This window comes from Aulostomus chinensis, chromosome 17 (genome assembly GCF_037954235.1).
Source record: "Aulostomus chinensis isolate RoL2024-O1b breed Wild chromosome 17, RoL_Achi_v1.0, whole genome shotgun sequence".
NCBI lineage: Eukaryota > Metazoa > Chordata > Actinopteri > Syngnathiformes > Aulostomidae > Aulostomus > Aulostomus chinensis.
In genome coordinates this window covers 6,399,507-6,423,872 of record NC_141336.1, presented here as the reverse complement: position 1 = coordinate 6,423,872, position 24,366 = coordinate 6,399,507, and the positions used below count along the sequence as shown (strand labels likewise).

At 41.1% G+C, this 24,366-nt stretch overlaps 1 protein-coding gene across 1 annotated transcript in view; it reads right to left on the bottom strand.

Moving 5' to 3' along the window:
- The window catches only part of akap6 (A kinase (PRKA) anchor protein 6), a 219,717-nt gene that overhangs the window by 99,152 nt on the left and 96,199 nt on the right, over positions 1-24,366 (bottom strand). Inside the window, exon 14 of the mRNA XM_086183714.1 lies at positions 1,669-1,799. Coding sequence (XP_086039840.1) covers positions 1,669-1,799 — 131 coding nt within the window. The remainder of the gene's footprint in view (positions 1-1,668; positions 1,800-24,366) is intronic.

Genomic DNA, 24,366 nt, shown 5'->3' with positions numbered 1-24,366 from the left:
TAAATTTAAAAAATGCAACATCCAATTAATACGAAACTCATCCCACACACCGCTGCACTGGACACACACACACAAACGCACACACACACGCACACACACACACACACACACACACACGCACACACACAAACATCTGAGAAGCAGCAGCTAAAATATGAATAACCAATTAGTGTTCAACACATCCGATGTAAATTAGTGAAACATCACTGTGGCCACCGAGGACCAAAACACACAAACACAAATAAAATGAGTGTTTCATTTTCATTTGTGTATGTGTGTGTGTGTGTGTGTGTGTGTGTGTGTGTGTGTGTGTGTGTGTGTGTGTGTGTGTTTGTCCTGTGTGTGAGTGATAACTGTGGAGGCTCCTCAAAGTCTAGGATGAAACGCTAACAGGCACCGTGACCAAAGATGCCGCTCACCAAGCCAAGCCTGGCCACACCAGATTACTGTGGTTAACACTCAGTGTGTTTTGTGTGTATATGTGAGTGTGTGTGTGTGTGTGTGTGTGTGTATGTGTGTGTGTGTGTGTGTGTGTTTGTCATACTGTGCTGTGTTGTTTTTTTTACAATCTGGTTTTGTCTGTCAGTGTGTCCTTCTGATCAGAACAACAGTGACGATCATCGGTATGAGCATTATTGTGTCCTCTGTTTTTAATCAATGATTATTGATAATAGGATTTTATTGAAATTTTAGTAACAGACATCCTAAATGCTGTAAGTTATCACCTCACTGTGTGTAATCAATATTTTAATCAGATCATTGTTTCGTCACATCACGACATGAAAATAATATCCACTTATACTGATGTGACTACACGCTGAGCAGTGTTCTAGAAAAAAAATTGAACGGCCCACGAGGTTTCCTCCCCCATCAAAAGTTGACATGATAATTATTCAGCAAATTCAATAGTGACATAAAAAGTATATGAATATTTACCATGCTATGTAGCTGGTTTTGAGAGATTACAATGCCAAGAGATCACACAAGAAATTGCCTTGTCAGGTTCAAGATATGTGTCCATTGAGGAGAAATAGGGATGTTGTTTAGGTGTGACATGAGCGACCACGCTGGTTCAAAACAACAACGGCAGCTCCTGCAGACATTAACCGAAGTGCTGCTAGAACATCATTTATATCAGAGGTGGAGAATATTCCTTCTTGAAGGATGAGTCAAGAGTGTAAATGAAGGCTTTTCACCGTGGAAAAAATGTTTTTTCTCTTCTACCGACTGGCTTCAGTGTGTGCAGAAAGGCAGTCCAGAAAAAAATAATAAAATAAACACGAGCAATAATAGGGTCTTCGCCTGAAGTACCTTCAGGATCAGGCCCTAATAATCCTGGTGAAGCTGACCAGTGAGGGACTGGAGAGGGGTAATAGTGCTCACATAAGGTACAAAATAATCATAGCTGATGTAAAAACCAACTAAATACTGCACAATGTCAAACATCTGCAGGTCATGCTGGCATGCTGTGACATGACTACACCCACTGCCCGTTAGTGATTCAAATAACCATGTTGGTGGATTATGGCACTAGTACTGTCAGGTCCTAAAAGTCCGAAGTTTGACACTATCAGTTAAGTTTATACATTCTTGCCACCAACAATTCATCAAATTTAATTTCACAAATATAATTTATGAGCCCTGAATGCAACTGTTTTGTTTATTTACCTGTTGCTCCTGGCAAGCTGGTTGTAGTGCCTCCTGTTGATGGATGATGGGTAGTTCAGGCTGCTCAGTTTGATGGCCATCTGCTCCAGAGCAGCTCTCTGGGCTTCACGTTGACTGGAGACCAGGTCAGCCTGGAAACAAACAAAAGGACATCAATAACATGAACAAGAACCAAACTGGTTCATTAGCCTGGACAAGACCTGATGGACTGGAGGATCATTTGTAAGTAAATTCAAGCCAAACAAACAATGATAGTTCTCAACTCAACAGCTATAATTTAGAAATAACATTCAGGCTTGCTCAAATCACTAATCAACATGGTGTAATGTTTTAAACTTATTTTAATGAAAATGAAGTTAAAAAATTAAAATTAAACACGGACACCACGGGCCTATGTGTCTGTCAGCCAATAAACCTGTTCCATACTGGGGTTGTTAACATGACAATACATACAACACAGAAGCTATTTTTTCCATTTCAGGTGGTAAATATCCACGTAGACTTGGAGGATGTAGGATGTCCAACAAAACTATACAACTACATAACAACTGAAAACCATGTAGGAAGTGATGGCATAAATTGGATTTAACCGTGTCAGCTGTGTAAGATGAAACTTTGAGGGCACTTGACGATTGTCAGTGGAAAGACTTATTTTACCAACACAGTGTCCGTGGTTTGAGGGGCGGGGCCAGGGTTTGTATAACATTACACGGCATGTCCAGTCATAATATGATGACATTGTCATAGCATGTCGTGTCCCACTTATCTTGTGCAGTGCCATTTGAGTGGCAAGGCCATCTACTGTGTGACATAACAAACCTCCTTGACAATCAGAGTCTTTGATCTGAGTCATTGGGACTGCCATCTCAGACCCCAGACCCCTTGAACTCAGAACTGCACTTCCAGGAGGCAGCAGCTATGCACACATCAAGACTGGTGTTGATCTGACCAAATGTTAAGATAACTGAGTCAAAGATATACAGCTTGCTTTTCTAGTAAAGATGTGTAACACTTATGATACAAGAGTGTGAGTGCAACGTGAACCACAACGAATACGATGTGCGCTGTCTTTGCTTTAATATGAGTGATGTTGGCCGCAACTAGCATGGAAGTGATATCACTACTATTAACTGCATCAGGCTCAGACATTAAATTCAGAATGCATGACGATATTGGGTCTATGTTGAAGTCGAACAGAAAAAAAGTGGCTGATCCTGCACTACCATCTTAAAATGATGACAGTTTGATCAGAGAAAGTTGCTTTTATCGAGGTGTTAAAAAAAAAAACCCTGTCCTTTGCTTATCATCCTCTTCAGGTGAACACAACATTGTGCGTGTGTCTGAGTGGGATCATCCTCCTCTGAGTGTGATTAGCTGCTTATTGCAGATGATGGAGATTCGGCCGTGCCATGTTTTGACAGACGTGGCCTTTAAAGCCCTGCGAGCGGCCAGCACGACACTAGAAACACACTCCACGCTTATCCTGCAATCTCATCTTGGCTGACACACACTCGCTCATGTATCGGTATGTATATGCATATGAATTTATACACACACTCACCCGGTGAAAATATCTCCCCTATGTCTCAAACACACATCCCGCTAACATAAATTACCCATAAAACCACACACACACACACACACACAAACACACACACAGACTTTTAGCAGGAATCGCTTTTCTCTGGTACAAATTACCTCTCATACAAACAGAGACCCATCAAGCTTGCACAAATGTTCCCATAAAGCTACACACACACACACACACACACACACACACACACACACACACACACACACGCATACAAATCCACCATGAATTCCTCAGCACACAAAAATAAACACACATATTCACACATGAATCTCTGCTCTTTCTCACAAATTATCCTTCACACACATCACAGCGAGTCGCACTCAGACACAATCATATAGAGGCACTCAGCGCGCCGCTCAGATGTAATTGCATACAAACTATATGGAGATGAGGCTTCAATTGGACCAATGAAGGCAGAGTGTGTACAAACAGCAACACACACACACGCACGCACACACACACACATGTTTTTCCTTATTCAGTAACAATCTGAATAAAGTGTCGCCGCGTCGCGTTCGCCGTCCGATCTACTTAGCAGACTCAGCGGAAGGATCTGGAAAGGTCATCCAATCTGTGGAAGGCAGCGCCGCTCAATCAGAGAGCTAATAAACAAACCGGCAACACACAATCAACAGTCTACAGTGTGTGTGTGCTGCTGTTACAGAAATGAAACTAACTGGAAGCTCTCGGAGAAAATTTCTCTCACTTTGTCTAAATGTCTGTTCACTTTCACTCATTACTGGTGTGTTGGATGTGTTTGCAAGCTGTTTTCTGGCTGGTTAGCTGGTCGGTGAGTCAGGAAATCAGTCCAGCTCTCATTCATTCGCTAGATTACTCTTTTTTTGCTAATTTATGCCTTCATGCTGCGCCTATCTCTTAATTCTGACCTAAGTAAATGAGAATGGCGTTGAAGAAAGCTCTTGTAAAAGTAAGACACAATGGGTGAGATGCATTTTTAAGGAAAGTCATTCTTAATTTTGTAGGGAATATAAGTGTAAGACAGAAGTTTGAGAAGAGCGCTTACAACATGGACTTGACCCCCCTTGTTCCCTTCTATTTTATTTTTTTCTTGTTAGTGTACATTTTCCCTTTTCACCCATGGGGATCCCTTCAGAACAGGACCAAGTTGAAACCTCATGTCAGGACCTTGTTGGCCAGTGTGTCTAGACTGGGACGTCCTGGATATTAAATGCCCATCTTGATTTTTTTTTCAGTAGTTGTCCAAATAGTATTTCATTTTAAAATGTACAGTCATCACTGCCCCACACGTAACTACTACATAATTCCTTTTTTGTGATCTTATCAGTAATACTATCTAATTAGATTATCATGGAATGCTACAAAATTAAAAAAGCAAAAGTCCTAAACCCAAAAAGATGTACAAAAGGTGACCCAAAAAGTGCAGAAAGAGCCAGCCATGTATATTTATCTTGAGGCTAATGAGGCTAAAACTAACAGACAACAAAACTATTCAAAAATATGTTTACAAACTAGTTCAGCACTTTTTTAAAATCCTTGCAATACTCTCCAGATGCTGCTGCTCATCATTACAAGAAAATCGTAAGATATTTTTTGTAACGTTCTGTCATTTATTTGAGAGAGAAAAAAAGATTAAAATTGACGGACATTTGTCAGCACTAAGTGGACATGACCTGTGAATCAGGGGGTCTGAGAATCAGTCAATATTCAAATTCAGTTCGTCTTTTCTGAAAGTTGCAGCAATCTTACGGTTGTAATTGGCTTTTTCATACCCAACAGCTGACAAACTCTGACATATGAAGCAAACACACACACACACACACACACACTAAAGCAATTTCTCCTGGATGCCTGGAGGACATAAAACTGGTCTGTTTAAAACACACACACTTAAACACACACGCACATTCAGTGATGAGTTGGGCCGCATCCCAGTCTGAAGGATCTTCAAGGATTTCTGTCAGAAATTATTTGTCTTCAAATGAGACTCAGGGCTCCATCTGTTAGAAAGCGAGCACTCACAGAAGTCCCAGCAAAGAACAGCAATGAAATTAACAAGTACTTGTTTCTCCATTTACCACACACACACACACACACACACACACACACACACACACACACACACACACACCACAGAGCTTTTGGTATAACTCGCGATAGAGCTGCTGGTGAGCTTTTAACCCTTTTCCCTGCATTGCATTTTTTCCAACACCTCTGCATCTCTAACAACATTCCAATGAGCTCAAACACAATTGGTCACATGATCAATTTCACCAAATTACCCAGCCCACCATTTGGAGTCACAACATCTCTCCATGGTGCTGATTTGCACTGTGTCCCTAAGCCGTGGCAAAGTAGCACATACCACAATTACATTCTGCTGAAACATTGGCAATTGTTGAAGAGGGGAGATTGAATATCACCACAAGAGAGCATCAGAAAAAGATAGCATTTATGATCACACTACTCACAAAAACAGGAGTGGGAATGTGTCCATTCCTGGAGTAAACGGATGGCATCTGTGAACTTAATTGACCGACTTCATCTACATGGAGTAAATTATGATTGCTAAATGGCCAACAGTCTTTTGTCTGAGTTACTTTCATCATCACACAAAAACAGACACGGCAGACATGTAAATAAAGTATAAAGTCAAAGCGGTAAACACAAACGTTTGTATTTCCAGAACAAATCCACCTCATCTGACAAAGGATCCAACAGCTGAGCTCAGTAATGTGACAAGTGAGGCTGTAAAGCAGCCCATGTTCATTTTCTAGTATCTTTAATTCATGTGATAATTTACTTGAGGTTTTTGTTGTTTTTTGTTGTTGTTTTTTTACAAATATCAGTATCCAGAACTGTAAAAAGCGATGGCATGACTCCAGTTACCGCCAGCTTGGATATCATTTACCAAGTGTGGTAGAGCAAGGGTTCTAAACTTGTAACAGGCCCAGGCCCATTTGAAAAGATCTCACCCCTGCTCAGCTAATCTGATAGAAGCACATGAATGTAATCCAATAATAGTCTGGGATGTTGTCTCAAAATGCTGCTTCAGTCTGAAAGGTTTTAGGATCATCACCTCCATTCACAAAACCGTATTTAATGTGATCTGGATTTCATCTTCTCACACTTTCAATATTTGTCATTGAAACAATGATGCTAATAGATTTTAGGCTTCAGGAACTTTTTGATGATTTACCACATGAAAGCATAATAAGGTGGGTGTATGAGTGTGTGCGTGTGTGTGACTTTAGAACTTCAGAATGAATGGCTGAGTCCAGCATTTCCACTCGTCTTTGAAGCTGCTAATAGACACGAGAATCAATAATAATCTGCCTCACTTGATGAATATGCCAGCCCTCTCCCGACACACACACACACACACACACACACCCAGCTGTTTGTACAATTATGCATGATTTTGAGTGTTTGTGTGTGTGTAGTGTGTATGTGCGTGTGTGTGTGTGTGTGCGTGTGTGTGTGTGTGTGTGTGTGTGTGTGTGCGTGCGTGCTGAATCAAGTCATTTTAGGGGGTTTTGTTTACATGTCAGGGCCAATTTACTGAGCATCCCTGGAAATTCCCTGGAGGTGTGTGTGTGTGTTTTTGTCCTCATAGCATGTTTTCATGTTTCAAAAATACAAAAGCGTGTTTGCTGTCTCCGTCACTAAAGTGTGCACATATATGCTACTGTCTGTATGCATTTCTTTGTGTGTGTGTGTATATATATATATATATATATACACACACACACACACACACACACACACACATCTAGATGTCTCATGGGGTTTTCCAGAGGCTAAAACTGCCAATCAAACAGCAGTGTTGGACTGCGAGTTTAGCAGCATATAAACACAATGCAGGATCCCTGCTCTTCAACATGCGTCATTAAAAACACATATACACTTTTTACACCGAAAAACGCATGTCAACACAGGTTTCTGGACCCACATTTGCTCGGCATTAGGGCGCATTCAAGCCTTCAGATGACCTGGGTCTGAACTCCTGCTGTGAGGGCTGCATGCCTGTGTTTTTCTCTCTCATACGTCATCGCGATGACAACATCATTCTTACACATAAATGTGCGCTGGAACACTGAGAGGTAAACAAACAACAACATGGACGTTGTCAAGTCGAACATTAGCGTAGTTGTTGCGTGCATTGCAATGTTGTCTCTTTTGCAAAGCATACAAACTCGGCACAGATTGGAAAATGTCCGCGTGCTAATGCAGCGAAGGAGGATGGTGTTTTTGGCTCGTCTGGAAGGGAGCCAAAGAAGCTACAGGCGAAGCCTGACAGGCATCACAGTGACAAAATCAGGACGTGACAGGAAGCTCACGTGAAACCTGAGTCAACGTTGCCTTTTTCACACTGCAGCCGAGCCGAGCCAAGACCCTTTCAGAGTGCCCAAAAACCGGTGTTGACCTGCGTTTTTGGTGCACTGTAGGTAGTAGGTAGGTAATAAATTAGCACATTAACTTAATCAACTGATCAATAATGACACTCTGACAATCATGTATTAGTGTTTGATTATGCAGAAACTGGAAGCAAAGCCTGATACAGCCCTGTTATTGTCCTTTATAGTTTTCAGTTGCTCTTGAGATCTGTTGCATGGGTAAAACAGTGCTACCTCACATCCATGGAAGGCTGTGCTTATCTTATAACATACCAAGAAGTCCCTTATAAGCCAACAGAGACAGCTATTAATCTTTTTTTTCTGTTTTTAAAACCTGACCTCATGGGTTATCCACATGGAACACTTGAGGCAGCTACAATGATGGCAATAGCCTGTTCGCTCACTCATTTCCTATTGCTTATTTTTGCGAGCAAAATGTCCCAACCCATCGGATGTCTATGGCAAAGTACATTTTTTTAATGTACTCCACACAAATAACACACTGACAGGACCTTCGCAAACACATCAGAGATTAAAGGCCCCACTGAAGCCAGAGACCAAAATGAAACTGCTGTGAAAAGTGATGTAAAATAATTCTGCAGAAAAGAAAATGCTAAATGGGGCCATCTAACAGTTGTAGGGACTATGACAAAGTTCCTCCAGAATAAAGGCACCAAAAGGCATAACTTACTGTATATTGTCTAATACAACACATTTTACATCATGTTTAACTTAGTGTAGCTGATCAAATCAGAACTCCATTCAGAAAACAAGCATTTAAAAAGCCGTCAGTCCAATCTAATTTGGAAAGATATGACAAAGATTTAATTTACTAGTTTGCTGAAACTATATATTCCAAGCTATGCAATATAATGTGCTATATAAATATATATTACTTGACTGACATCTTTTGTGTCTGTATGAGGTGATGCAGGTCTGACAAGCAAATCGTCATGTTCATGAAGAGAGTTCTGTGGAATTTTTGATCCTACGCACTTGTCAATAAGCTCTCGTGGTGTGCAAGATTTTTTTTTTCAAATTACAGCATTGATGCAACAATTTCAGCAGCAACTTTTTTTTTTACAATTTCATGCCACTTTCCGAAGACGCGCCTCAGTGAATCATCAACAGTAAGACATCTGAGGTTTCTAAGAGTACAAGTAACGATATGTTTTCCTGTATTCACATGAAGCAGCTCATGTGTGAATATTACCTTTAAACTGTGTCCGATTCGTTGTCTCTGCAAAATTGACCTTTTACAAACAAACCTATGATGAGAAAAGACAAATGTGGTGAACCTGACAGAGGAAAAATTAAAAAGGAATGACACCTTTAGGGGATAAAGAGCGTGGAGGTTTTAATCAGTGAGCCATCAACTAGGCTGCTGTTTGTCTTTGCAATCCACATTTGATGCTAATTTCTAGTGACATTGGTTTGTGTGTGTGTGTTTGTGTTTGTCTGTGTGTGTTTGTGTGTGAGTATGAGTGTGTGTGTGTGTGTATGTGTGTGTGTGTGTGTGGCACAGCAGGTCAATACTTGAGGTGAGATATTCCAATAACAGAGTGTTTTTGTCTCGATAGAGCAGAGCAGTGGGTAATGATACAGGATCAATAATGGATATGAGACGGCTGTATCCAGCTGACAGCAAACACACACACACACACACACACACACACGTGCACACACACAAATACCTGTGCGTGTCAATACTGTAATACACTTTGATTTGTGTGAAGCAGTTGAATGAATGCTCTACTTTCATTTTTAAGGGCTGAATAAATAATTGCCTGAGATACCAGATTGAATACGCACACGCGCGCACGCACACACACACACACAAACACACACAGATCTTCTCTTGCAAACAGTTACACCAATGCAACTCCAAGAAATACAAGCTATATAGTGTATATTGTCACAATTTCAACAAGGAAATGTAAATGACACATGGCCTACAATCTAACCTTGAGCTAAGCCTCTGAAAGTCACAATTCATTGTCACAAGAGATGTGAACAACTCTGGCTATTGCTTGTTGAAATGTCAGCCATTTACAGACAAATCAGTCAGCTTCAAAAGAAAATAACCCAGGCCTGTAAATGGAAACAAAAATCCGTCATTTACTCAAAACTCCTAAATAAATTATGTCAATGCTTGACAATTCACCTGCCGAGTCATATAATGCAACCAGCTAAAAACAAGCCAGCAACAGAATTGCTTCTGTTCCGGCCAGTTTCCAGGAATAAGGCTCTATGTCCACTTCATTGTTTGTTGTTGTTTTTTTTCAGTTGAAAACATCGGGTGCGTGAGGCTCCACAAGGAACTGTCTCCTCCTTTACAAGCTCCTCCATTGTTGCTCAACATTCATACATTGGTCGGTCTTTGCAGTGTTTTTCCGACCCTTCCTCACTGTGATTGGATGATTGGATGAAAAGTGACAGTTAAGAGTGCAGCATTTTTACTTAGACTTTTCCATTTCACATCTCGAAGTGCCTTATCACGCTGCTGGTGTTTGTGGCATAGCATAAAGACATGGTGCTCCCACTGAAAACAGTTCGGTACAGTACAGGTCCCACCACTGGTAACCCGTCCGGGGAGAATCCTGCCTCTCGCCCGAAGTCTGCAGGGATAGGCTCCCCCGCAACCCTAAACAGGAGAAGGGGTAGAAAATGGATGGAAGGATGGACAGGTCCTACCAGTGCATTTACCTCAGAAAAGGACAAATGAAATGACATCTCTCTTAACTGGGATTATTTACTCTTAAAAAGAAAAACCAGGAGAAGAGTATGATGTGTGTGTTTGTGTAAGACAGAGAGATCTATTGATTTTTCAGGTGATCATCATTTTCTCTGCTTGCTCTTTGGGGTGGTTGACTTTTTTTTCTTAATAGCATTTTAGGTCTGCATCACTAGAGCATGCTGGGAGATCAGCTAATTTAGCACAAAAGCTGTGTCAGGGACCTGTTTGTGTGTCACGGACGTATGAGATACTATAATCCAGCTGGCTCTTTAAATAAAGCAGCAGCTTGCAGTTTACACAAAAAAAAAAATCACAAGCTGAATTATCAATTGATCAAATAAAGCAAGGATTCTCCGTCTGTCTGTCAAAGTGCACTGTCAAGTGGTCTGGATGAGTGGTTCTTGTATTTGGCCATCAAAAGTTGTTGTTTTTTTCACTTAGGTCACATGTTGGGAATGGATGGTTTGATGATTGGGTCAAAAATCCTTCCATCCATCCATCTTCTGCCGCTTATCCTGTTAAGGGTCGGGGGGGGGGGGGGCTGGAGCCTATCCCAGCGCCTTTTGGGCAAGAGGAGGGGTTCACTCTGGAAAGGTCGCCAGTCCATCGCAGGGCCAACACATATAGACAAACAACCATTCACAATCACAGTCATAGCTACGGTCAATTTAGAGTATCAATCAGCTTAGTCCCCTCTTGCATGTCTTTGGATGGTGGAAAGAAGCCGGACTTCCCAGAGAGAACCCACGCAGGCACAGGGAGAACATACAAACTCCACACAGAATTCCACAGGGTGCCTGAGCTGGGACTCGAACTCAGAACCTTCTTGCTGTGGGGGAATAGTGCTAACCACTGGACCACCGTGCCACCTTGGGTCAAAAATGTAAGATAAAAGTCCAGCTGAGTTTCCCCTGGGTAACTTAATTGTGATGTCATCCCACAACCCATGGCCCCACCCCTCAAACATCATGCCATCCATTTTTAAGAGAAGGAAGTCAACAGGAGCACTTTGCTCCATTGCCCACATGGGCAAGTCTATCACTCGCTTTAGGATTATTACTGTTATAGAACTATTATTATTTGGCTAAGCACAAAGTTTGAACAGGCCAATATTTAAGAGCTGGGATTCTTGAAAAATGTTGATTTGGATAACATGCTGGTGTGGCATCCAGGCTACATTACTACAGTATAAACATAACACTATATGTCATTGAAATATTTAAATTTTTCTATATGTACTTCAACTGCAATACATGATAGAGGAAATTATTGTACTTTTACTGGTGAATCAGGCCGGTCTCCCCCAACTGATGTTTGGTGAACTCCCCCTGACATCCACAGCTCACGTTGAGGGTACCCCCTCTGCATCCCCTGACAATTTACAAGGATATCCGATAGATTTGAATGCAAATCCCTCATCTTTGGATTTTGACAAAAGGAGATTAGCCATCCAGGCAACACGGTGTCGCCCCTATTCCCTAACCCTTACTACACAAAGAATATTAGATAAGTAAGCAGATTGGATCAGACATGATAAAAAATTGTAGGATGGAGTCCTGCCCTGCTGGTTGAAATGTTAGAGACACAACCATGCGACGCAGAGGGGGTACCCTCAATGTTAGTTGTGGACGTTAGGGGGAGTTGACCAAACATTGGCCTTTGACGAATAGGGGTGGGACCATGTTAGGTGAATTTGACACAGTGTAGTCTCTTTTAACTCTGTTTTTTTCTCTACCATCTTAGAAGGGTAATATTTGTCTCTTTAGCAAAATAAATGACTCATTACTTTCACCACCAACTTGCTAATTGTGTGTGTGTGTGTGTGTGTGTGTGTGTGTGTGTGTGTGTGTGTGTGTGTGTGTGTTTGACATAGAGCATCACCATATCTCGTGTTCATGTATAAATAAATCTAGGAAGCTGAATAAGGTTTGAGATGAAGATGTCGAGGAGTTTGGCAGCCGTCACAGCCTGGCGCTGGGGGCAGGTGTTACAGCAGCCTCCATTAATACAGCTAATTAACATTAGCCACTATTCTAATTAACATGCAAACTAATTACAAAATAATTAACTGACATAAAAAAATCAGATCTTAATGAGAAAGAGAGTGAGAGATGAGGCCGAGGTGGCATCGCACATTGACAGAGAAACAGGAGGTCATGGAGGGGATCAAGGAATTGTGGGATGAGGCGAGGTGGATTCGCTGATTCGACTGATACCTCAGATGTTAAGAAACAACCACACAAGCAGTTGAAAGAGGAGAGCCCAGTTATTACCTCCAAAGTTCTATTTCCACGACTTGTGTTACACAACTAGATCATATCACTCTGCAACTGTTTAAGTTACTGGAAGTACCAGTAAACTACCAGAATTCATAGCAGATGGCCTAGGTAAGCCAAAGTCTGACTTTTGGATTTGGAGACTTCAACTTGGCATGAATGAAGTTTGAACCCTGAGGACAACAGAGTCCAATACACTCACTGTACTGTTAGGACTGTTGCTCAGCTCCTCCTCTCATTTTCTTGCCTCCAACACAGCGGCCATTAAAGTCTCACTTTGCTTTGTCAATTCGAATTTGGCCAAAAGGATATTTGGAGGAGATGAGAGGAGACAATGAAAGACGTTCGGGGAGGTCAGAAGGACACGAGTGGGGGATTTGTTTACTTGACTTTAGCTTCATAATAAACATCTGGGCAACACAACCAGCCTACGGGCACACACACACACTCACACACACACATTGGATATATTGCGTATGTGGGTATGTTTCTTTTTGAAAACCGAATTTACTTCAGCCTTTGACTCTTCTCATTTCTACACTGTGATGACAAAGCAGAAAAGGTCAAACCTGAGACACTTGAACATTTATTTTTGAAATTTATGAACATTTTAAGACCCTTTTTGCGAGATTCTGAAATATTTGGAAATTCAAGTCTAACACCCTAGTAGGGATGGGGGGGGGGGGGGGGGAGGCGGTCAGTGAACCTCAGAGCTATTTCAGGTGTTTTTCTCAAAGCACCTAACTGAAAGGGTTTTGGGTTTTTTGTTTTGTTTTGGCTGAGATGGTATATGTTGTGGAGTATGTCCTCAGGATGAAATAAAGGCTAAACCACAGTGAGAGAAGATGACCAGCTGCTCTTTGTATCCTTGTGAGAGAAAGTACAATTGTTAGGTACAAGAGGTCATCGCTTTTGAGCCCTAGTACACACCAGTTGTGTCGGAGGGTCTTGGTGGTATCTCTCCCACCCCACCACCACTGTGATTGGACAATCGAGTAAAAAGTGACAGTGGCAAGCACAGTGTTTAATCCAAAGTTGAACATCTTTCAGTGCTTGATGACCAGGAAAAAAAAATCCAAGCCAGTCAATGAAGAATCGGAACTCAGTGCCTCATTGCACTGGCAGGGTTTGCAGAATATAATGAGTGTCGCTCCTCCTCCTCCTCCTCACCCTCATACCTATTTATTTCAGATGGACGAATGGACAAATGGATGGATGAAGGGATGGATGGAGGAGAAGGGAGGGTGGAGGAGAGGCAGATGATAGAGGCAATCAATATTTCTAGCATTCTAATTAAAGCCTCTCAGTGGAATAAATCCATGTAATTATCAGTAAATGAAATACAAGGTCACTCTACCTGATGGAGGGACGGATGGATGCTGGATGATGGAGGGATGGGTGGAGGAGAGAGCAACAGCAAGGCCATGTGCTTAGTTGCATCGACTCTGCCCACAATGGATTGCAATTTCCTCTTCTTTTTAAATTTTGATGCAACACTTTGTTTCGAAGATGTGTACCACACCCATTTGGAGTTTGACACTTTCATGAACGCACCGCATTTCCCTCCAGATATGTTTAATGACAAAAAAATATCCTGCTTTGCTACCTCATCTTTTTTCAGCAAAAGTTAGAAAACACTTTTTGGTGAGGTATCACTTTAATTTTACAGCCTGATCCAAACCCACAAAATACAATAAAACACTAAAAATACAACGCTTCCGTACATCGGAAAAAGTATTTTGGGCCTAACCTTCACCAGACCTTATATAAACATAAAAAATAATTCTTCTGCACATATGGATTCATCAAATTTGCTCAGTGCTTTTTTTTCAATAGGCAGTGTTGGTGTTTGAATTTAATTAAATTTGTCTATCACAGAGGAAGTCTGTGGGACTTAGGCATGGCGCAAGCTGGCACTTGGTCAAGCACAAGTGTTATTGCTAGTTTCAAGGCAGCGCAAATTATGTTTTCATGCCAAGCGCCCTTTAATTACAAAATAAACTTGTACTCCACCTGTGCCTGCAGGTGCTTTAGTATGTTGATGAGACATGGGTTCTGGTGCAAATGTGCTTATTGCATCTTTGGAGAACAAGAAAAAAAACGCCACCTGCCGCCATAGATTGCTTAAATAGGGCCCCACGACCTTTACATACATTCCTGTGATGTCATGTTGATTGGTTAATCTGAGATAAACTTTCCCTTCTCAGCAAATGAGTGCAAAAAGAATTATGTATATGGAAGGTTAAATCCCTGAGTCAAGGAACAAGAAGGTAACATGTTTTTAACTGAACCTAAACGAGCCGAGTCCGGCATGTCTGATGAATTAATGGCAATGGGAGTTTCTGTGCCAGCTAAATTATCATCAATGTTAAAAACTGTCAGTGTATATACAAGTCAATTATACAGACTTCATTGTTGCTGCGCCACATTTTTGTCGTAAACTGTGAGTTTGAGACATGATTGAGGCTGGTTGCCAGTGGAAGTGTGTAAAAACCGCAGACTGGAGATCACATAGAATACACTTAAAATTAATTAGCAGCTTGATAATTAATTACATTGATAAGTCATCATGAATGCATTGTGGAACAGAAATGATCTGGTCTGTGTGTGTGTGTGTGTGTGTGTGTGTGTGTGTGTGTGTGTGTGTGTGTGTATGCGCATGCACACGTCTGAGAGGACCAGAAGCAACCAGAGAGGGAGAATTAAATGAATGTTGAGCCGAGCTAACAGGCCTGCTGACTTTATTTTCTGCTGGCCGAAGCAGAAAGACGCTGCCGAGGTTTTTTTTTTTTTTTTTTTTTGATGTTTGATTAATTATTTTGGTGCCAATCCATTTCTGCTTGCCTCCCTATTTAATTAAAATATCATTTTAAAACATAATTAAGTTTTTAATCCGACTGCGAGTGAGTCTTCAGCAAAGCAAAGACGACTTCTCTCTCACACTATTGGCAAATTGAAGGCTGCCTGCAGGCTTCACACACATACACACACACACACACACACAAACACGCATGCACACATGCACATACACAAACACACACGTGCGTGTGCACACACACACACACACACACACACACACACACACACATATAGGCAGTCTACCTTTCAACAGCAGCGAAGAAAGAAATGTTGTGAATTCTTCAACAATTTGTGTGTGTGTGTTAATGTATAAACGCCCAGCATGGCGGGGTCTGATGGTCGAGCTAATTGTGCATGAAATCAAACATGATTTTAAAAACTTCATGAGAAACTCACACATATAAACACTCAGCAGGGGAAGATAGTCATGATTGTTTGTCAGCATGGTTATGGGTGTGCGTGTGTGTGTGCGTGTGTGTGTGTGTGTGAGAAGGGGAAAGAAAAGCAGTCCAAGATGAGCCGTATTGATCATATTTGCTTCTGTTTTAGTGGACCACGGTTAACACCCCTTCTTCTGTTCCACAATATATAGGATTTTTTAAAATGGTATGAATGTTTTATACTGTAAATAGGTGTCTATCACCTATGTTTCCATTGGTCTTATAAGAATGTTCCCTTCCTAATAGGAAAAAGTCCCCAACTTCAAATTCTAAATTCCAAGAACAACAAAAACCTGAATGGTCAGTGATACATTACTAAACTTTAAAAAGTGCCACACTGAGAAATTTTCAAGGAATGTTAGAAGACTTTACACAAGTAAAGACTTTCTCAAAAGGTAACATTTAAGGTTGTTTTGTAAAATAATGTTGTTTCGGACTTTGAGTGATTGGCGCTCTATCTGCAGAACTCAACAAACCTGCACTAGCTCTGAAAGATGGAGGGAATTCGTGTGCAAAAACTTAATCCGCTTTTTCGTCACACCTCATATTAATAGTAAACAACTGGGTTTACCACAGCAATGCTGGAGACAATGTGGGCAGATGAGTGCCAATCACTCGCAAGTGTTCTGGTCCTGCCCAAACCTGCAACCATTTTGGGACAGAGTTACACTGACCCTGGAAGTGATTTTAAAGTATAAGGTGCCTAGAGACTCTTGAACCCTGTACCTGGGCCTGATGACAGAGGACATTATTCATAACAAGGACACTTATCTTTTTAAAATTCTAATACTGGCCAGTAAAAAGGCCCTCACAAGAAACTGGTTGAAAGCTGACCCGCCAACCACAGGACAGTGGTTCGACATTGTTAAGGAGCTGTACTCTATGGAAAGACTGACTTTCTACTTAAGGCTGGAAGCAGGGACTCTGCATCAACGCTGGGAAAAATGGACCAGATACACAGCAAGCTCACAGCCTCAGCAATCATGATGGAGAACAGTGTAGGGCATTGTGCCCCCCCCCCCTTTTTTTTATTTGTTTTTTTTTTCTTGTTACATACTCTACACGTGTCACTCTCTGTAATTTGAAGCTGTTTATTTCCATTGTAGAGTGACGGAGTATGTGTCAGTACTGTTGTTTTTAATTATGTTGTTTTCTTCTTTGAAAAAAGACAAATAAAAAGTTTTTTAAAAAAAAAAAGCTCAGGACCTTGAGATAATTATTCTCAGGGATAATGACATTTTCCCTGCTTTTGGGGTATAAATAGTTAATAGGCACAGCAATGACTGGATTTGGACCAGTAATGAACTTGAATTTTGACTGGCAAGAAAAAGAAAAAAACAAAACAAACTGCAGCAGGACAATTTCCTTCCATCCATCCATGCTTTATCTATACTGCTTATCCTGTTCAGGGTCACGGGGGGGTGGAACAAGTCCAGCTCTGAGACAATTTTTCTTTAGCAAATAAAAACAGGAAAGTTATTCCATTGTGTTGTTCAAGGCCTCTCAGTTTGATTCTGCAATGTCATGTTTTTAACCACATGGATGTCTAAATACTTAATCGGTCAAGCAGCATGTGTGACACGCCAAGAGATTATCCCCGTACCCAAGTAAAAACAAGAGTCATTTTTCCACCAAACTTCAGACATATCATCACGAAAAAAAGCAGAAAAGCCAGGAAATCATTCGAACTTAATGATCAGGCAGATTTTTTATTTTTTTTAAAGTAGTCAAAAATCCAACAAATAACAAAAGGTTAGCTACATGCTGTCAGAAGCTCGCAAAACAGAGCAAACAAATTATTCATTGTGTGGCCCTTCGCTACTTTTATGCCTGGTCTAACAGCCTCAATCTCTAATTTAGCATGAGGTGAGTTGTTGCAGGCTGGAGTGTAATTGTGGGTGAGTTACTTCAGATTTTGCTCATCTGTAGTTCTTCTGTTTCATCCAAAAGTTCTCTTATGTGCTGCAAATTCATTCCTTCCCTTGGATTTAACTCAGGATGGAGTGTGGTGATCTGAGCTGTTTCATTCAACTTCGTTAACAACCAAATTGGAGTCAGGGATAAGACGGGAGACGGCTGTGCGATGGACCAGGCGTTCATGCCACTGTGTGTCATCATCTACCAATCAAATTGAAAGACGCGCACAAATAGTCCAGTGCGTTTTTGTTGACGTAAAAATTATTCAAAATCTTAATCTACAAATAAAGTGGGTAAAACAGTTGCCTGATTTTACAGATGGTTAAAAGACAACACTCCTGATTTCTGTAGAAAAATAGAACACCTCACATCTGACTGAGCTCAGATCATTAAAAATGTAGTGTGGTCTTCAGGAATCAAATTACCTTGAGATGATTCAAAGGCTTCTCATATCCATCACTGTGTTCTTCCAAACAAGCAAATTAGATGCAGCATTTATTTACGTGACGGGGGGCAGAGGGGAATGAAGATTTGGGGGGGTAAATTACAGGTAATTAAGGTCCATTCTGCATAATTCTTGGCTATTAAATGTAAATTGGTGGCTGGGACTGAAAGTAATGTGTGACGTGACGATGGTCCTCCAGTTTATTTGTTCTGCCTCTCACCAACTCCTCTAACCTCATTTTTCTCCTCTTCCAGCCCCCCTCTGCCTCCTCAGCTTCCCTTTCCTCCTGTCTGGGCTTTTCTGCCGCTCAAGGACACTATTCCAGTTATTTTCAATATCCAAGACGGAACATGAATCAAAACAAGCATGTAACACGGCAGCTGCAGTCTTCAACCTCCTCCGACTGATGCAGAAAAATGGTGGAGGGAAAATAGAAGGAAGGTAGGGGGGCAAGTGAAAGGATGATATGAAAAAAGCAAGGGAAAGATGGAATGGGAAATCAGAAAGAGGAGAAACAGAGCATTTGTCATTTTTTTTCTATTATCCAGACCCAAAAGACCTGACTTTTTGAAATAGCCTGAAAATACAAATCAAGTTGTTTCTAGAAATTTCTAGAAACTGTGGGTGTGGGTGGTTAGAAGTAAAATAAACAAGACTTTTTCAGGAAAAGACGAAGCACAACAAGGGTACAAGGTCAAAACAGAGGAGGTATGAACAAGAAAGAAAAAAAAAGACATTTTCTGACAGACAAATGTTTTACAGTTTTTGGCATCTGCCACAAGATGCCACCAACACCCTGGAGGCTCTCCTTCACTGGATTTTTATGGTTACTGTGGCGACGCCACACAAAACCTCCAGGGGAAATATTGAAATTAGCAGGAGAAAATGTTAACTTCCCCCTCAGCTGGGAAAAAGATTCAGACGCTTTTATGGCTCTTGTTGTCAGATAAGAACCTGTGTCTAACTAGTGAGGTCGCTTGGCTGGAAATAGCAGCTGCTCCAACGACACCTGAGAGGACGCTTGGCGCAGAGTTGATCCAGGTTTCATGACACCGTCCTGTTCTTGTAGTAGAGATTGGCCTCAAGGGTGGGATGGATTTTATTTGACAATTCTCAACACATTTGGGCAATACTGGAGAATCAAAACATCAGAAGATCTGGGTTTTAACTTGAAAGGGATTCATAAAATCATCCAGCATTTCGGAGTGTTTTTCGATCAAACAAGTAACCGTTGTGTATAATCACATTGAAAGTTCATTTTAAGACTTGAATAAATGCAAATTTTGACAGAAATCTACATGTGACCTGACTGGAACTACCTGTTTGTTACAGCCATTTGTCTCCTGGACAAACCTATTTAAAAAATCAGAATAATGGTGTCTTTATCTTTATTTTATTGTGTACTATGAAGTGAAACAGCAAAGAGAGAGAGAAGCAGTGTGGGGCAGGTGAGGTGTCATCATGGGTATGAAAAAATAAGAAATGTTACATTCCTTCTGTGATTTTGGGGGTTCCGAATGAACCGGTTTTGGTTATGCTCCGAACGATTCCAAAAAGGAGTCACAAAGAGAAGAGAACCCATTCCATGTTGGTGGGAAGAGCCAGTGAATAGATGGTGAACAAAGAGGAGCATTTAACAGGAAAAGAGCCAGATACTTCCCACAGTCACAGTGACACCTGATGGTTGGGTGATTATAATTAGACAAAAGCCAGCAACTGTAACTGTTTCACAGCATTGTAGTGTCAATCATGTCTGAGTTAGTTTTAGGTTCGTTGTGTCTTTTACACAAACATACATACAATACCTATACAATATAGAATATTGGTATTTGGCATCAATGTATCAATATTGTATCACGAGAGGAAGCATCTCGATAAATTGCAGGACCAATATCTTGTCACCAGCCTTGCTCGGGGGGTTTAAAAGTTGTAAAAACAAATCTAACGGAAAGAAACTTGCCTGCTGTGTAACTGCTGGATGTAGATTTGAACAACTGTTTGCCAACAAGTTCAACAAAATCCGCTAAGAGGATTTCTGCTGCCCGCCAAGTGGCCAAAAATCAGTGAATGGAGGCGAAGTAGGATATCTTCTGACACTTCTGGTATCAGTGCTTCTTGAGACTGGATGGACTGAATCTCTCCGTCTCTAAGAGTAAGTCAGATGGCAGGAGAGTCGACCAAGGGCACTATTTGATGTTTAATATTTAATACGCTCACCTAATCATGCTCTAGGGCGGTATGTGTGTGTGTGTGTGTGTGTGTGTGTGTGTGTGTGTGTGTGTGTGTGAGTGTGTGAATGCATGAGAGACAGATAGAGAGAGACAGAGCAACAGAGAGAGAGAAAGAGAGAGAGAGAGAGAGAGAGAGAGAAAGGGGGAGGGACTGAGTGGGCGTTGTGTCTCTGTCAGTTTGTGTTCTTGGTTTGCCTGCAGGTCATTTAATGATTTTACATACAAGTGATTCATCATAATATTTCCAAGACAATCTTCTATTATTCTTTGTCTTCACTTCAGACAAACACACACACACACACACACACACACACACACACACACACACACACACACACACACAGGGTTTCAAATACACTTTCTTTTTCAGTCTCAGCACTAGCATCGTCTAACTCCTTGGTCAAAGCGGAATAATTGTCAATGAATATTTAACAAGGTTTCAGATGGAGGGATAGACATCATCCTCTCTCTCACATACACACACACACACACACTGGCACTCCTCTGTGATCCAGGCAGAGGTTAGCGATACAGCGTGGGCAGTGGTGCGTTCAGCAGCCAGTGGATTGGCAGTTGGGGGGGGGGGGGTGATGAAGTGCAGAATAAATACTAAATAAACACCTTCGCTTTTGCTCCACATGCAATATTACCGGACTCTTTTTACTGGAGGAACTCATGAAATCATAATTAACCACGATGTTGTCCAAGAGGCTGCAAGTTCAAACCCACAACAGCTGGTAGAGGTGCATGAGCAGCAGTGAGTCCTGGTGAAGTTGTGATGAGGAAGCAGAAAATTCCAGATACATGAGAAAAAAAAAAAATTCCATGAAATCACATCCAGCTCATATCATGAATGTTAATACACAGGGTTGCTCATTAGCACATCCAGCAGACACAAAGCTACATTGTCCAACACTCATTCTCTGTTTAGCTCTGGTCTCCTCTGACTACTGAGGAATCATCTTCACATTCCGCTTTCTTGGGTTGTCTTCTGCATTCGAGGTTTTCACAGATCGACCTCGGCCAGAATTTCTGAGACCAGTACGGTAGAGTTTTGGGTCACATCTTGTTCTATTACTGCACACCTCAGGGCTGTTTGTCATCATGTGTAATAACACAAACCATAGAGAGGTGTATTGATTGGTGACCTCCAGTAGAAATTGCTAAAGTTGCAGCAAGCCATGACATCTCAGTGTGCCAATATTAATTAGCAAGGCTCTGACTCCTGAAGTGTTGCTGGAGACTGATGTAACATTTGTAACATTGTGGTTCAAAATGGCAAACAGTCAAAGTTATCTTTGTATCTATTATAAGCTAAATGAATGACGTGTGATTTCCAAATTCTGTGTGGTCAGAAGTAGCATGACTATGAGATGGCATCTGTCATTTATACATACCTCTCTCATAAAGGACGTCACATTTTTTGTCAATATATTATTTTTTTTCAATGTTTGAAAAGTTAGTTTTCAAATCAAATCAAATCTAACTTTATTTATACAGCACTTTTCATGTAATAAAATTGCAACACAAAGTGCTTCACAAAAACAAAAACAAGCAACAGTAAATACGATATAAAGCAATACAATAAATGTTAAGAAGCCGCCCCTCCCAACCCACATGACCACATACATGCATGCACGCGCACCCCCCCCCCACACACACATACACACACACACACATCCACACACGCATACACACAACCACACGATGACTGTCAGTAGAAACATGGCAGGGCACTGAAAATCCTAGTGAGGAAAGACCACCTATGGGAGCCATCCACACTGGGAAGTGCCACAGCTCACAACCACAGGTTAGTTTTCCCAAAAAAAAAAGAACATATAAGTCATATATTGAAATTGTAGTAGCAGTATACTGAAATGATGCTTGAGCAAATTTGGTGTTTTTGACATTTCTTAAAAACCCTTGTGATCTGATTTCTAATGTGATGTCATGAATGATATCAAAATCAGACATTGGTCAATATGAATGTAAGAGGCTTACTTGTCGAACATCCCCCTTAACACTCCACCTCCTTCTTCTTTCTCTCTCTTTCTCCCTCCCACCCTCCCTCATTCTAATCAGCAGCCCTTACAGCCAATCTGCTGGCCATAAAGCTGTCTGCTGCCCGATGATGTACGGCTCGCAGAATTACCTTATCTGCCACTGATTTACTGTGCCTCAAAGGTAGAGACAAAAACAGCCTCCACACCTCTGCCACATCCATCCCTCCATCCCTTCATACATCCTCTGCTCCCCCTCCTACACAGCTCAACCTTGCTTTTATCACTCTTCTATCAAATCCTCCCTCCTTCATCTTGTCTTTTGTTCTACTGTATATCTCCTCTCATCTTCAGTCCATCTCCTCATCCTCTCCAACCAGTTTTAATCTCGTATCACCCATCATTCCTGTTCTCTATCTTTCATCTGTGTTGCTCTGCGAGATGACATCAAGGGATAGCGAATCAATCACATGCTGGGAGATTTCCATGTGTTACACTACACATTTTACCCTCTTCATGTGTCATTTAACACTGTTTAGTTTCAAAAGACATCCATTGTGGGGAGATGGAGTGTTTACTAAAAAAATGTTAATAACATGGAGAAAAGAGGTGATCTGATATGAAGTCAAACTTTCAGCGATGATTACACAAGTCATCCTTAAGTTCCTTCCTTTATGTAGTTTTTGAAAATTCTTGAAGCCAAAAAGTACAATTTTTTTGGATATAAATGAACATAAACCTTGAACAAAACTAATATCAATGCATTACAATCCCCTTTGGAGTGTAATTTTTTTTTTTCCCTTTATCAATTTTACTAAATTTCACTACAGTGTACTCTTTACCCTTCTCCTCTTTGTCATCAGGGAAGAATGAGTTGGAAGGTTTAAGGTCTTTACTGAATGCTCTTGTTTTTTTTTTACAACACTATTATTCCATCCATCCATTTTCTACCCCTTATCCTGTTAAGGGTTGTGGGGGGCCTGGAGCCTATCCCATCAGCCTTCGGGCGAGAGGTGGGGTTCACCTTGGACAGGTCACCAGTCCATCGCAGGGCCAACATATATAGACAGACAACCATTCACACTCACAACCAAACACTTTCATAGGTGATTCCACTGATGAACACACCTTCAGCCAAAGAAGAGTGTTAATCAGTGGAATCACCTGTGAAAGTGTTTGGTTGGAAGGAAAACCTGCATACACACGGCTCTCCATGGCACATGGTTCCCTAACCCTGATTTAGAGTATTAATCAGCCTCGTTCCCTCTTGATGTCTTTGGACTGTGGGAGGAAGCTGGAGTACCAGAGAGAACCCACACAGGAACAGGGAGAACATGCAGACTCCACACAGAGAGATCCCGTGCCCAACCTGGGACTCGAACCCGGAAACTTCTTGCTGTGAGGTGACAGTGCTGACCACTGCACCACCGTGCCGCCCAACACTATTATTATAGTTAAAATATTTGTGCAATAATACTGCAATATCTGTAGAAAATGTGAACAAAACTATAATAATATTGCTATCAGTACAATTAGTCTTTACATTTGCTTTTTCTAAATCTCTTTCTTTTGGGAAATAATGACAATCATAAGTGAGGTTAGGTGAGAATCTGCAACCAGAGTTGAAGCATTACATCCACTGATAATTACTTATGCCGGATTATTCACAATATTATACGTGTATTATTAACAGGACATAAAAATGTTTTTAAAAAAATGTTGACCAATGTTTTGTTAATAATTATTGTAAATCACAGCTATGATGGCTCATCCACAGGAGGAAATGGGCACACTGGAAATGTTTGAATGTTTTCTGCTAGTTT